Source organism: Globicephala melas, chromosome 2 (assembly GCF_963455315.2).
Source record: "Globicephala melas chromosome 2, mGloMel1.2, whole genome shotgun sequence".
Taxonomy (NCBI): domain Eukaryota; kingdom Metazoa; phylum Chordata; class Mammalia; order Artiodactyla; family Delphinidae; genus Globicephala; species Globicephala melas.
In genome coordinates, this window is record NC_083315.2 from 103,203,270 (window position 1) to 103,216,937 (window position 13,668).

General features: G+C 54.0%; 1 protein-coding gene across 1 annotated transcript; it reads right to left on the reverse strand.

Annotated features, from left to right (window-relative positions):
* Positions 1 to 1,543: 1,543 nt before the first annotated feature.
* Positions 1,544 to 12,372, reverse strand: AJUBA (ajuba LIM protein). Its single transcript, XM_030854532.3, has 8 exons — positions 11,030 to 12,372; positions 7,914 to 8,015; positions 6,199 to 6,266; positions 6,018 to 6,080; positions 5,168 to 5,298; positions 5,033 to 5,084; positions 4,264 to 4,332; positions 1,544 to 3,809 (listed from the first exon to the last, which is right to left on the reverse strand). The coding sequence occupies exons 1-8, from the start codon at positions 12,060 to 12,062 to the stop codon at positions 3,654 to 3,656; spliced, it is 1,674 nt and encodes a 557-aa protein (XP_030710392.1). The 5' UTR covers positions 12,063 to 12,372; the 3' UTR covers positions 1,544 to 3,653.
* Positions 12,373 to 13,668: the final 1,296 nt, after the last annotated feature.

Sequence of the window (13,668 nt, forward strand, 5' to 3'; positions counted from 1 at the left end):
TTCCCTTCCATCTAGGTAGTCTCAGGGACCTCATCCAAATGGCTTTCTGTGCCCTGAAACAGCTTTCTCGTATGTCCTCCTTGACTGAGGATGGTCTCCAGCCTGATTATAATGGAGTCTTACCATTTCTGTGGCCCTGAGAGCTCCAGGCGGAAGGGGACGCAGTCAAGTCTCTAAGAAGTAAGGCAGAGAACCTGCACCAGCCGGCTTATTCACAAGCCCCATTCTGGCCTGTGGCAAACAGGGCTGGCCAGAGCAAATAGCTCAAGTCTGCTGTGAAAGCCTGACCCCTGTCCCTGACTCTCATCTAAAGAGACACAAAACGGATCCATAATTCTTCCATTTCCCCTTTTGCTGTCTCCGGCCTATTGGCTGTTGATGAAAATCAGGTGGCAAATTGGCCAAACAAGGTCCACCTGTTGCTGTATCCTTGGCAGCATCCCATGAATCTTTCAATACCAACAGGAAATAGTAAATAGAACTGCTAAGGATGAACAATCTCCCCGTGAACAGGAAGAAGGGAAACTCTTGAGATGTGGGGTACACTTGGAACTTGCCAGTGATGCCTTGCGACAGCTGGGGCTGCTCCTATGCCATGGCCTGCCTTCCCTGGGCCCGTCTTCATCAGATATTAGCACTTGTTTTTCCTCAGGAAGGAGGGAGAAAGTAGCCCTAGTGGCAAGGACAGAGTCTTGGGGACCCCTCAGGGTGAGGACAGACGAGCACAGACCTAGGAAGGAATCAGCCAGTCAGTGGTAGAGGGAGGCCAAAACCACTGTAAGAAACGAAGGGTCAGAGTGACAGAGTGGACAAGACCCCCAAGAGTAAAACCACCAAAGGGATGGATGTAAGGCTACACGTGCTTGTCTGCATTTCCCAGACCTGGAGCAGCCTGGTGAGAAATTTTCCCAGTCACAGAGCCTTTGTATTCACTTATTTAATAACAATAGTTCAGAAGAAGCAATCCCAGCTGTAGAACACGTAATTTTGTTTCAGAACATTACCCTGCCAAAAAAAAAAGTGCATTTCCCCCACTCTGGCACTCCATGGTGTGAATCTGATCTCTTACTTTCACTCAGAGGCCTCTTTTATGCAGTTCCCAGGTTGGCTGGCAAAGTCATCTTAGAATCATCCCTAAATGTGGAATTTCTGTTTTCAAGAGTCATTTCCAATATGAAACTCTAAGTGGTGGAGAATAAAGACTAAGGATCAAAGGTTATCAGATTAATTTGCCTAAAACCAATTCACCTAGAGACAGTTTCAAGTAAGTGTTTATCAAATCTGCAGCATTTCAAAAAGTTTAGCAGATTCACCCTTTCACTTTTCATTGCTGTTGTCTGTACACCATTGTTAGTCAACTGAATATGCCACATGGCTGTTTATTTGTTGAGACTATATTGGCCTTTCAACAGCAGGAACGTAGTAGACAGACCAAGTCATCAAAATCATATTGAGCTCTGTTACAGTTTTCAAAGCATCTAATTTGGAAAAGAATATTGGATTAAGAAACACAAAAAATGATACACAAAATGTCTGTACCAATTCTATTTATTGCTGGAAACTTTAAAAAAGTTTGAAAAGTAGGTAACAGAAAAAGATATCCATAAAGGTAGGAAGCAATCTCGTCATTTACAAAGTGCTGCAAATTTGATAAATTTATGCTGCTGATAACTCAGGGGTACTCTTAGATGAAAAGATATAAATCCTTGAAATACCCAAGCATGACAAAAACGAACAGAACAACTAAATGGCTATAAAAATACCCAGAAGGGAACTCAGCTTTTGGCAAACTGGTCATCAAGTGAACTTTAAGTAAACAAGTTTTTAGTGGATTGGTTTTAAGAGATCTAGCCAAACTGATCAGAACCAAGTGAAAGTGTTTTGCCTCTCTGGCTCCTGGAACCTCAAGAGTTTGGGAGCTGTGGTGGAAATAACTCTGGTTTCCTCTGAGAGGCAGCAGGTCTGGAGAGCTGAACTACTACTAATGAACCAAGTGTAAGAGTCCCCTGACGAGAGAGAGAGAGAGAGAGAGAGAGAGAGAGAGATTGTGTGTGTGTGCCCGTGAGTGCACACAAATGTATACTAGAGATACAGACTAGAATCAGACCTTTAGAAAATACTGGAACCCGCCTGTGTGTGCCTGTTATGTGCTACAGCACAGGCTGCACACCTGGAAAGGCCAGTCACCCACATCATGGCAACTGGAGGGCTCCTCCTCCACAATCCATTTGGAATGTCTTGATCTTTGGGTCTCTGGCCCTTGGGGCCCTCCCTAGAGGACTCTTCTGCCAGGGCTACAGAGTGCCTTCCTTTTCTTGGCTGGCCTCAGAGGGGCCCACTGGCCAGAGGAATTTGTCAATGGTGGTGACGGCAGCGGCAGTGACTGCATCTCAGATATACTGGGTTGGCCAAAAAGTTCGTTTGATGTTTTCCATGAGATGGCTCTAGTAGCGCTTAGTTGTCTTTAACTTCATTTGAAACAATTTTGTTAGATTGTATTGTGACAGCTATCACATCAGTGTGCATTTTAAAAAAAGCTTATAAAAATTGGTGTATTTTTGTGTAGCCATTTTAATATTGAAGATGGAAGAAAAAAGGAACATTTTCGGCATATTATGCTTTATTATTTCAAGGAAGGTAAAAACACAACTGAAACGCAAAAAAAGATTTTTGCAGTGTATGGAGAAGGTGCTGTGACTGATCGAACGTGTCAAAAGTGGTTTGCGAAGTTTCATGCTGGAGATCTCTCGTTGGATGAAGCTCCGCGGTTGGGTAGACCAGTTGGTTGATAGCAATCAAATCAAGACATTAACTGAGAACAATCAACGAGGGAGACAGCTGACATCCTCAAAATATCCAGATCAAGCGCTGAAAATCATTTGTACCAGCTTGGTTATGTTCATCGCTTTGATGTTTGGGTTCCACCTAAGTTAAGTGAAAAAAAAAATGTTCTTGAACATAGTTCTTGAACATAGTTCTGCATGCGATTCTCCACTGAAATGTAACGAAAACGTTCCGTTTTTGAAACAAATTGTGACGGGTGATGAAAAGTGGATACTGTACAATAATAACGTGGAATGGAAGAGATCGTGGGGCAAGCAAAATGAACACCACCAACCACACCAAAGGCCGATCTTCATCCAAAGAAGGTGATGTTGTGTATATGGTGGGATTGGAAGGGAGTCCTTTACTGCGAGCTCCTTCCAGAAAACCAAATGATAAGTTCCAACAATCACTGCTCCCAATTAGACCAACTGAAAGCAGCACTCGATGAAAAGCATCCGGAATTAGTCAACAGAAAATGCATAATTGTCCATCAGGATAACGCAAGACCGCGTGTTTCTTTGATGACCTGGCAAAAACTGTTACAGCTTGGCTGGGAAGTTCTGATTCATCCGCTGTATTCACCAGACAATGCACCTTCAGATTTCCATTCATTTCGGTCTTTACAAAATTCTCTTAATGGAAAAAATTTCAATTCCCTGGAAGACAGTAAAAGGCACCTGGAACAGTTCTTTGCTCAAAAAGATAAAAAGTTTTGGGAAGATGGAATTATGAAGTTGCCTGAAAAATGGTAGAAGGTAGTGGAACAAAACAGTGATTACACTGTCCAATAGAGTTCTTGGTGAAAATGAAAAATGTGTCTTTTATTTTTACTTAAAAACCGAAGGAACTTTTTGGCCGACCCAATAATTGGCAGGGGACTGTCGGGCATTGAGCCGCTGCATGTGACAGCCGTGGCAGAGCAAGTGCCCATCCAGAGGGAAGCAGCAGCAGCCTTCCTCGTCACTCAGCTGCATCCGGCAGTCCTAGGGAAGAAGGACACCTAGTTTACCTCAGCCCAGGAACCAGGGACATCGTGGAAGTCGGCCCTGCTGGGCACTAGACTCCCAGTGACTGGGAAAAAGGGGGCGGGGTTGGAGGGGGATGAACTCCCAGAAGAGAAACCTGAGAAAATACCTCAGCTGGACGCCAGGTGTCGCTGCTACAGCAGAAATAATGAGACAGGCTCCCATTTCCAGCTGTTACCAGGAGTCCCTAGTTTTGGGAGTCTTGACTCTGGGGAAGCCAGATTTGGAAAGGACTAAACGACCACACCCAGAGAGAGTGGCTGAAGGACGCGAAAGAGACTGGAGATGGGTCAGAGCACCTTCCTGGTTTCCCGTATCCTAGACCTCTCCTACAGACTGTGGCAATTCTAGGACTTCCCTCCCCCAGCCCCCTTCTGGCTCTCCTCTGGGAGCCCAGGCGCGCAACACTCACCTCACAGTGGTAGCACTCAAAGTGATAATCTCGGTCCATGGATATCACCCTCACAATGTCCTCACAGCCCTGAAATAATGCACACCCCCATGGGCATGAGAGCAGCATGATAACCCCAACTCTCCCCTCCCCCACCAGCCCCCCTTCCAACGGGAGGTTCATACAGAGGCCTCCAGAGCCTCTCTGCCACAGTCTGCAGCTTTGAGGTGGCCTCTGCAGACCCCGCGGGAACTTTCCCCCTCTCCTTCGTTGGCCTCCAGCAAGGCGTGTCCCCTCGTGGAGCCTCCCCTCTGTGCAGGGGCTCAGGCCTTACGGAGGGAAAGGAAAGAGGCAGGCTGCATCAATAAAGTAAGCTAAGCCGGGGACGAGGAGACCCAACAGGGCCTGCTTCCTCGTGGGCTTTTGGCTTCTCTCCCTTGGCACACACAGCGTAAATCATTTCTGACCCCTTCCTACCAGCCCTGAGGATTCTTCCCACCTTTTTCCAGCCCCTACATCTGGGGGCTGGTGACCTTGACTTCAGAGAAAGTCTCCTTCTCTGGACTGGGAGAAAAGAGATGGAGCCTGGGTCCAGCAAGGCTGTCAGACAAGTCCAGGCCCGGATGTTGGGGTCAGGGTGATGACCCAGAGAGCAGAGTCACACGGGAATCTTCGCGGAGTACATTCCTCAGCACCACTGCCTCCCAGGGGAGGCCAGGCGGCATGTCCCCAGTCCCTCCCCAGAGGCAGCAGCACTGGCTGCCCTGCAGGAGAACACAGACATACTGACCTCTGAGGGGAGGATGGGTTGGCCACAGGCCGCACACTTAGGAGCGTAATTCCTGAAAGAGAGAGGACAGAGGGGAGCTGAGGCGGGGGAATCCCTGAGCCCAGGTCCACACCACACCCCGGGCGGGGGACTCACTTGTGGTAGTCGGTGACACAGTACACCTGGTTGGAGAAGTCCACAGTGAAGGGGATGCCGTCCAGGCACTTGTTGCAAACGATGCATCGGAAGCAGCCTGGGTGATAGGACTTTCCCATTGCCTGGAGGATCTGGCTCGTGGGGCGGGAGGAGAATCAGTCTCTGCTCTCCAGCTACCGATGACGTTCCCTGCTGCTCCCACTAACCTCATCTGAGCCCCTGCTCTCGTCCTAGAACAATGCTGTGTAATCTGGGATGACCAAGGAGTCTTAAAATGGAGGCAGAAACCCTGAAAAAGGTCTTAGGGAGCATCCAGGCCAGTGTTTCTCAGACTTGGCTGCATATCAGGGTCACCCAGGGAGGTTTTTAAGCCCATCAATGCCTGGGTCCCACCCAGAAGTATTCACCACAGTCTCTGGTGATGACCCAGCATTGGTATTTTCTTTACTTCTTCCCAGGTGATCTGCTAGGCTGCCAGGGCTGTGAACCACTGATTCAACCCAACTCCTCCTTACAGAAAAGAAAACTGAGCTTCAACTGATCCCAGCCAGTAGCAGAAAGGGGATTAAGCCTCAGGACCCCACACTCCTGGCTCAGGTGGAGGGCCGGGTTGTGCCTGCAGAGTTAGGGAGTTAGAGATCACGGGAGCCCGGGGTGGCAGGCGGAGGAGTCCAGACTTGATCCCATAGGCAAAGAGAAGCCACTGTAAACAGCGGTTCTGGGGAAGAATGGGACGCAAGTAGTTGCTGATAGGTTTCCTCCCCCCACCTTTTCTCAGTATCCATTTAGTTCCTGATTCCACCCCTCGGCCCCTCAGCCTCACAGTCTCAGCTGAAGACACTGTGCTTACCTTCTCCAAAATCAAGTGACCACAGACACAGCATTTCTCAGCTGCCTCCTGAAACCCTGAAAACTAGGAGAAGACCAAGGGAGGATGTTACGGGCCGAGAATGACCTGATGGGTGGAACCCCAGTGGGCCACAGAGAAAGGGGTGGGAGCCAATTCCAGGCCCAGGGGACCCCTCACTCACCAGATAATCTTCCTCACAGTACACAGAGCCGTTGACGCTGTAGAAAGCCTTGCAGCGCAAAGTTCGCCCTAGAAGCAGTAGACAAGGGGCTGGAGCCTCTCCCAGGGTCCAGGCACAGGGCGTCCCCGCCACGGGGTAACTGCTCTCCGGTGTTTCATGATGCGTTTAAATCTGGATTTCAGAGCTTGTCCTCCTAACTGCTGTCTGTCCCGTCTCCCCACACAAATACCCCATCTGATGCAATTCCAATTTGTTTGGTCTCACTCCTGCCAATCCCCACTCCTTCGCTTGCTGCTTCTCCAGCTCCTGCCCCCCTCAACAGTTTTCTGTGACCCTGCTTTAAAGGGGTGCCGCCTTCTCCAGTGCCTGTGCTTGCTCGGGGAGCCACCTGGGAAAGCAAAGCCAACCACAGGCTGGGGGACAAGGTCAAGGGGCTCTGAACACAGGGCCCTACAATGCGCTCAGAGACAATCACACTGTCATGGACTTTGCTCTCTGGGACCTTTCAACCCAGGAGCTTCTGCACAGCTCTCCTATTCTCCTAGCCCTGTCTGTCTCCCAGGGATAGGCTCCATGGAGGTCAGGACATACTGGGACTACTGTTGGGGACAAAGTGCTTTGTTTGAGAGCAAAGTTGGTCCCCTTTCCTGCTGCACTAGGCTGCTTCCCCAAGCTTAGAGGGACCCAGAGTCTCTGGGGTCAGAAGCAGCCCAGGATCTTCTGCAAGCAGACAAGGCAGGACCGCTCCCCATGAAACCAACACCCAGGAACTGCTCCAGGGTGTCTAAATTATCAGGTATGAGGAGGAATGAGACAAGAGTGGAGAATGGGCAAGTTTCCCACCTCTGCCCTCTTCTCATCAAAATCTCCACTGCCAGCTCTGTCCAGTGGTTTAGAAAAGTTGACTTAGAAACTTACGAGACACAAGGGAGTAGAGAGAGGGAAAGAGACATTCCCAGAAGAGGCTCTATAAACAGAAGGACAAATAGATAGATGAACCTAAAGGGAGCCAGGCAGGGGATGGGAGTGGCTGGAGCCAGACAGGCAGAGATAGGAAATTAAAGGTCCAGCAAAGGAATCAGAGTGGGTAAGCAGGGGGGCCGGGTAATGAGGGAGGTAAGGGAAAGGCTGGGGAGTTGAGGCCGCTGGGAGCACCCCCTGCTCCTGGCGGGCCTCCTGAGCTAACAGCAGCGGGCATTCCTGGAGCGTGATGTCATCAGCTTGGCATGGCCCGGTGGCCTGCACTCCAGCGAGGTGGCTGAACTCTGACCAGCCGAGAGAAAACCCCCCTCTCCACTCCCCCACAGCTCCCCGCTCCCTCAGCCCACCCCACCCTTCCCACATTCCAGTCTTTCACTGTCGCCCCAGGCAACTCAAGTCGGCTGCCCAAGACCAAGCCCCTCCAAGGAGAGGCCGGAGGGCTGGGAGGGAGTCCAGGCTGGGCAAGCAGGAAGGCAGAAGAAAGAGGGAGGAATAGAGCGGAGGAAAGAGGCTCAGCAGAGGGAGGGCTGACCTCAGCAAGGGGCGCCAACATGGGGGCGGGCGGGAGAGAGCCAGGTAGAGCACAGAGAAGGGAAGCAAGAGAGAAGGTGGGGGCCAGACCAGCAAACGGAGAGGCACAAGCCCTGCTTTCCCTAGGCACTTGTGAGTATGTATGTGCGGGGAGTGCTTGAGGCCTCAGGCCCTGGTCCAGAAGGTCTGGGGGCTGCACTCACCACAGGAGCAGCAGACAAAGCACTGGGTATGGTAGAGGCTGTCCAGGGCCTGGCAGGCGTTGCTCTGCCCATAGATGCCTTTGTTGCACTTGATACAGGTGCCTGAGAGGAGAGAAGAAGTTGTCAGCATCATGGCACACTCCCCCAGCTCAAAACCAGGGATTCCTCATCTTTCCTGATGGCAAAGGACCACCAGTCACAGCCTCCTTTTGACAGGCTCCCTTTTGGGAAGAGAGAGTTAATGGGATGCAGCAAGGTTTTGGCTGGGCAGACTTATTCCTGTTTACTGATTAATCAACAGACATTTTCTGAACATCTATTTAGTGCCTCGCAACAACATTGTGCCCAATACTGTGGAAAATTGGAGAAACTCAAAGATAGGGTCCCTGGACTTCAGATGCTCGGTTTCTGTTGGGGAGAAAAGACTAATCAGGCAAGATATGATTACCGTGGCACTGTGTGGGACAGTCAGAGATGTGAGTCCATAAGGGCCCAGCAGCAGACTGGAAAAAGCTTCCTAGTGAAAGCACGCCAGGTGCAGAAAGCCTCTCCAGGACCTCGGCTTCTCCATCTGTCAAACGAACTGCCATTCGGCTACGGAATGACTTCTTTTTTTTGCCCCTCCCGCTGCGGAGCACAGGCTCCGGACGCGCAGGCCCAGCGGCCATGGCTCATGGGCCCAGCGGCCATGGCTCATGGGCCCAGCGGCCATGGTTCATGGGCCCAGCCGCTCCGCGGCACACGGGATCTTCCCAGACCGGGGCACGAACCCGTGTCCCCTGCATCGGCAGGCGGACTCTCAACCACTGCGCCACCAGGGAAGCCCCAGAATGACTTCTGCTCTGTACCTCTAGGCTTCCAAAGATGGAAAGAAGGATCTGGCTCAGCAGAGGGCCCTGTGCAGAGGGGACCATGTGAGTGTGACTCCTCTGGGGAGGTGGCTGCTGAGAATGCAGGGTGTGTTCCAAGGATTGAGGGTTGCAGAGGAAGGGGGGAAGGGAGGCAGAACCCCTCATGTCTCCCTGTCATCTTCTATCATAGGAGGAACAGAGCCTAACTGCTCTTCCCTGACATCTCCTCTAAAATACATAACACCTGGCTCTGGCACCCCCCTTTCCTGGGTGTGTTCTTCCCTCCTTCCACTCCCCAATTCCAGGCCCATGAGTGAGGGCTAGGGCCTGTCTTTGGGGAACAGATCCCAACGGGCCCGCCTCACCCCGCCCCACCTCTCCCCCTCGGCACACTGCCACACTCCTTGCCTGTTGGGGCCCATCCAGTCTTTGCCCAGGGGCTTGGGAGCCCGTGCAGCAGCTGCAGTGACTGATGGGCCCAGGCCTGTCCTGCTCCCACCCTCTGGCAGCTGGGCAAGGCTGTAGCCAAGGAAGAGGGCCCCTACTAGGGGCAGGAGTAGGAGGGTACAGTCAGGCTGGGGGTTCTGTCAGAGGAGGCAAACTGACCCCTAGGGAGAGAAGCAGCCCTCCCCCTCACCGGGGTCCAAGGCTTCCCCAGGGGAGGGGAGCTCTGCCCCAAGATTGCCATGCCAGGGGGCCCTGTCAGAGCCATTTCTTTGGGAAGCCTTGGACATTACGGGAAGACAAGAGCCAACTGCTCAGGCATGTCTGCCTCACCTCCTCTAACCCAGCATATCCGCTCCTAGGTTCTTCCTGCCATATTACTGCACTCTCTCCCAGCTCCTTTCTTCCTTCTGGTTCTGACGGCTTAGCCGAGGAGATTTCTCTCCACCCATCAACCACTTCTCCCCAGCCTCGAAAGGAAACTGCTAAAAGGATCCTGTCACTTAGTCTCCCGTGACCAAAGCATCATCTGCTCGGGGTTTTCCTCTCTCAGGTGGGGGCGGGGTGGGGGGGAAATGGGGGAAGGTTGGAGTTGAACTAGCCTGCAGCCCTGCTACCTCTGAACCTCCTCCCTTACCTTCCTTCCCTGGCTGGGTTTCTCTCTCTATTTACATTTCTAGCCACAGTGTTCTAGAGCATGGGGTCTGGGGCAGGAACATGGATGGTGAGAAAGGTGAGAAGATGCTGGGAACACTGAAGAGGCTCACAGACCTAGGAGCAGGCCCTCCACCTCTTTCTGTACTTCCTATCACAATCAGATTAGCATTATTTTACACAGTGAAGTGGTGCCTGTGGGTCTTGACTAAAAGATCGTTCAAGACACCAATATTCCCCCCCAATAGCCGAGACATATAATCAATTAACACTTCCTGAAGGTAACTGCGTCCGGGAGAGGCGACGACCAGGTTTCTTTAGCAGCAGGAAATAAGGGGCTACTTCGTGCCTGAATTCTGAGCAGGTTATGGCCAGAACTGAAGCCCGGGTTATTTCTGGCAGCTATACACGGTCGCCATCCATCCAAGGGTGATGTTGTCCCGGTGGTCAAGGCTTCTGCCCTGACTTCCGGAGGATGGGGAAGACAGAAGCTGACACCACCGGGTATCAGCTTAAATGCCCACCCACGCACGGAGCCAGCAGGACTGGGGCCAGACTGCAGTAGGGTCTCTGCTTTCCGTCCCAGGGCTTTCTTCCTCCCCCCCGGGCTCCTTTCCCCGACCGCGGTCACAGCTCCGCGCGTGTTAGGAAGCAGCTCCCCCACCCCCTGCACCCCACCTCAGCCCAGTGCCGCGCGGCCGGCCCCGCCCGCGGGCACCTGGAGCGCCCGGGCAGGAGCCGGCACGCACGCGGCCCACCCGCCCAGCCCCCCCACCCGCGCATTCCCCAAATTCCTGCGGGCGGAGCCTGGGCCCGGCTGGGGGCGCGGCGCGCAGGAGCCTGCAGGGGCAACGCCGCCGAGGGGGGAGCAAGATGGGGGGATGCTCTCCCAGCCCCACTTGGTTCCCTTCAACAAGGCCTCCTACCGCGAAAAACCCAGGATCTAAAGCTGAGGAACTGGGATTCACGAGATCATCGGGGGGTTGAATTTAGCAGGAATAAGGTGCCCGTGGTCCATTTGAAACCCAGTGGGAAGGGGAAATTCCTCTTGCCTCTTTCCTAGCCCCGCGTCTCTGCCTCCGACTTCCCAGCGCCCGCCGTCGGGGCAGTGGGGAACCGAATGCGGTGACGGGTCTCTTCCCGTCCCTAACCACTTCTCTCACTCACCAAAGTAGTCCTCTCTGGACTCCGGCTCCCGCATCCGGGCCCGGGCGGCCTCTGGAACGAACGCACCTGGCGGCTCCTCGAGACCTGACGGCTCAATCCCCGAGGGTTCTCCGCGGGCGCCGGCTTCTCGCCCACCTGTGCCCACCGTCAGGCGCAGCAACGCTGTTAGTTCATCTTGGTATCGGGCGCCCGCGGCGCAGTCCCCATAGCCAGTCACCGAGTGTCGTCCGGGTTGCGCCCCTCGTCTCTCCAAGGGCCCTGCCGCTCCCACTCCGGCCCCGGCTAGAGCTCCCGGGCTGCCCAGGGCTGGGGGATACGAGTGGCGGCTTTCCTGGCAGCCGAACCCCGCGGGCCGATGAGCGCACAGTCGGTCCAGGGCAGCGTGGAGCTCGGGGTAGGCGGACGGCACCCCTCCAGAGGAATAGCCCGCCGGAACCCCGGCCAGAGGTGGGCCAAACAGGCATGGCCCGGCGGGCAGGGGGCTGCCGTGGCGCTGGTCGTAGCCCATGCTGATGCCGCTGGTACGGTTGCTGCAGGGTCGGCTACCTCCGGCTCCACCAGCCCCCGCCCCATCCAGCAGCAGACTGCCCCGGGGGCTGGACGGCTTGCTCGCGTCGCTGGCTGAGCTACTGGCGAAACTGGAGCGGGGGCTTAGGGCTGGGGCCGTCTCCAGCCGAAAGTCGGGGGGCAATGACTGAGGTAGAGGCAAGGCCCGGGTGGGAGGCGGCCCCCCGGGAAAGGAGCCTTCGTAGCGCGGCGCCTCAAAGGAGCCGCGAGGGTTCCGCTCAGCGTCCAGGGGGCCTTGCTCCCGGGCTGGCTCCAACGGCTCATCCCCAGGTCCCCCAGTAGCTCCACGGGGCCCTGATTTCCTAGGTCCCCCCAACCCACTCAGGCGCCCCTTGCCCGGCCCGGGGGTCCCATCAGACCCAGACCTGCTAGATTCACCCTTTCTGCGGCCGAACTTGGCGCTGCCGGAGTCCGAGAGTCTTAACTTCTCCAGCAGGCGACTGGCTTTCTCCCCTAACCGCTCCATGCCCTCGGGCCTGGGGCCTCCAGCCCCCTCCCCGCCCGGCACCCTGCAGCGTCTCGGCGGCCGCTTCTCTTTCCCTGCGGCCGGACTTCGCTTCCCCAGGGGCACAGGATAGGCACAGGGGTTTAGCGGGCGCCCCGGATGCCCGGCGCCAAGAATCCCGCAGCATCCCCCAGCGAGAGCGGTTGCGTCCCCCCGCGCATCAGGGGTTAAGCGGGGCTAGAAGTGCCTACGGCCGCGGCTGTCCGGTCCGCAGGTCTATCTGTTCACGCGTCGACTCGCCCGGCAGCCCCACTCTCCCAGGCCCCCGCCCCCCTCGCTCACACACTCAGCACCGACCCAACTTCTCTCCCAAACTTTTGTCTGCCTGGCCGGATCTACTTTCCTGGAGGGGCGGAGCGCCGTGTGCGAGACGAACGGGGGTGTCGGCGCAGGAATCTGGTGCGCCGGGAAGGGGGGGTGGCGGGTGTTGGTGCTAAGTGTCCTGTAGCTGGAGATCCGCCGACTGGTGGCGAAAGGAGGACGAGGGGCAGTTTGGACAGTTGCTACTACATCACTCAAGAATTGGGACATGAAAAAGTGGGGGAGGGGGAGGGGAACTCTTTGTTTGCAGTTGGAATGCGCGGAGGGGCACGGTGGAATGTCGCGGTTCAGAAAGGGGCGACGCGAGGCATGTTCTGCGCAAACACCGTGACTTTGTTCCTAGTGTGGGGACTGTGGGAGAGATGAGAAGGGACTGATACAGAAGTAGTGAGACAGGGAGAGAGAAGAAAGGTAGATACATAAAGAGGTTCAGAGACGCATAAGAGCCCAGAAAGGCGAGGAAGCCCTTATAGAGAGGTGGTGGAAGACAGGTATGGAAAGAAAGGAGAGCCGGACCAAATGGGATCGTGGGTGGTGCGGAGACGGAAGGGTGAACAGACCAAGAGAAAGACAAATTTGTTCAGGTCCAGAGAGAATGAGAGACAAACAGATAAGCTGCAATAAAAAGACAACTTTCTGAACCCAAAACTCTGTAACGGGAGGGAGGGAGCTTTCGTGTGTATGTAAAAGGAGAGAGGAAGAGGCTTGGGACTAATCTCTACCTTCAGGGTAGGACAGATAGAGGGATAGATAGACACCCCCTGGTGTTGGGAAATGAGATTTTTAGCAAATATTTCAGGTGACTGGGGATAGAAGGCCCGGTTTTAGAGCTAGCGAACGCCTCGCCCTTGCTTGGCCCACAGTAGTTGGTGATAAAGAATAAGTACTAACTTAAAAGGGAGAAAAAGAAAATGTCATTTAGAGGACATAGCAAGTGAAAATGATCAAGGTGGAAAAGGAAAAGAGGCTGATCTTGGCCATACTAGGAGGATCAAGAATAAGGAAAAGAGGAAGCCATGGCGGAAGCTGAACATGCCTAATTAAGTATCAGCCAACTGATTTTGCCCAGACTAGCACATGGCGAGGGAGAGGGGAATGGAGAAGGAAATGACTCCTTCGTATTTAGATGGTAAATTCGTATGAAAATTATATGCAAACAAATCATGCATATTATTTTCATCTCAACATTTTGAACACCTTTTATAATTTTAGTGTAGCCTTAGGGAATGGGGGAGGAAAGAAGGTT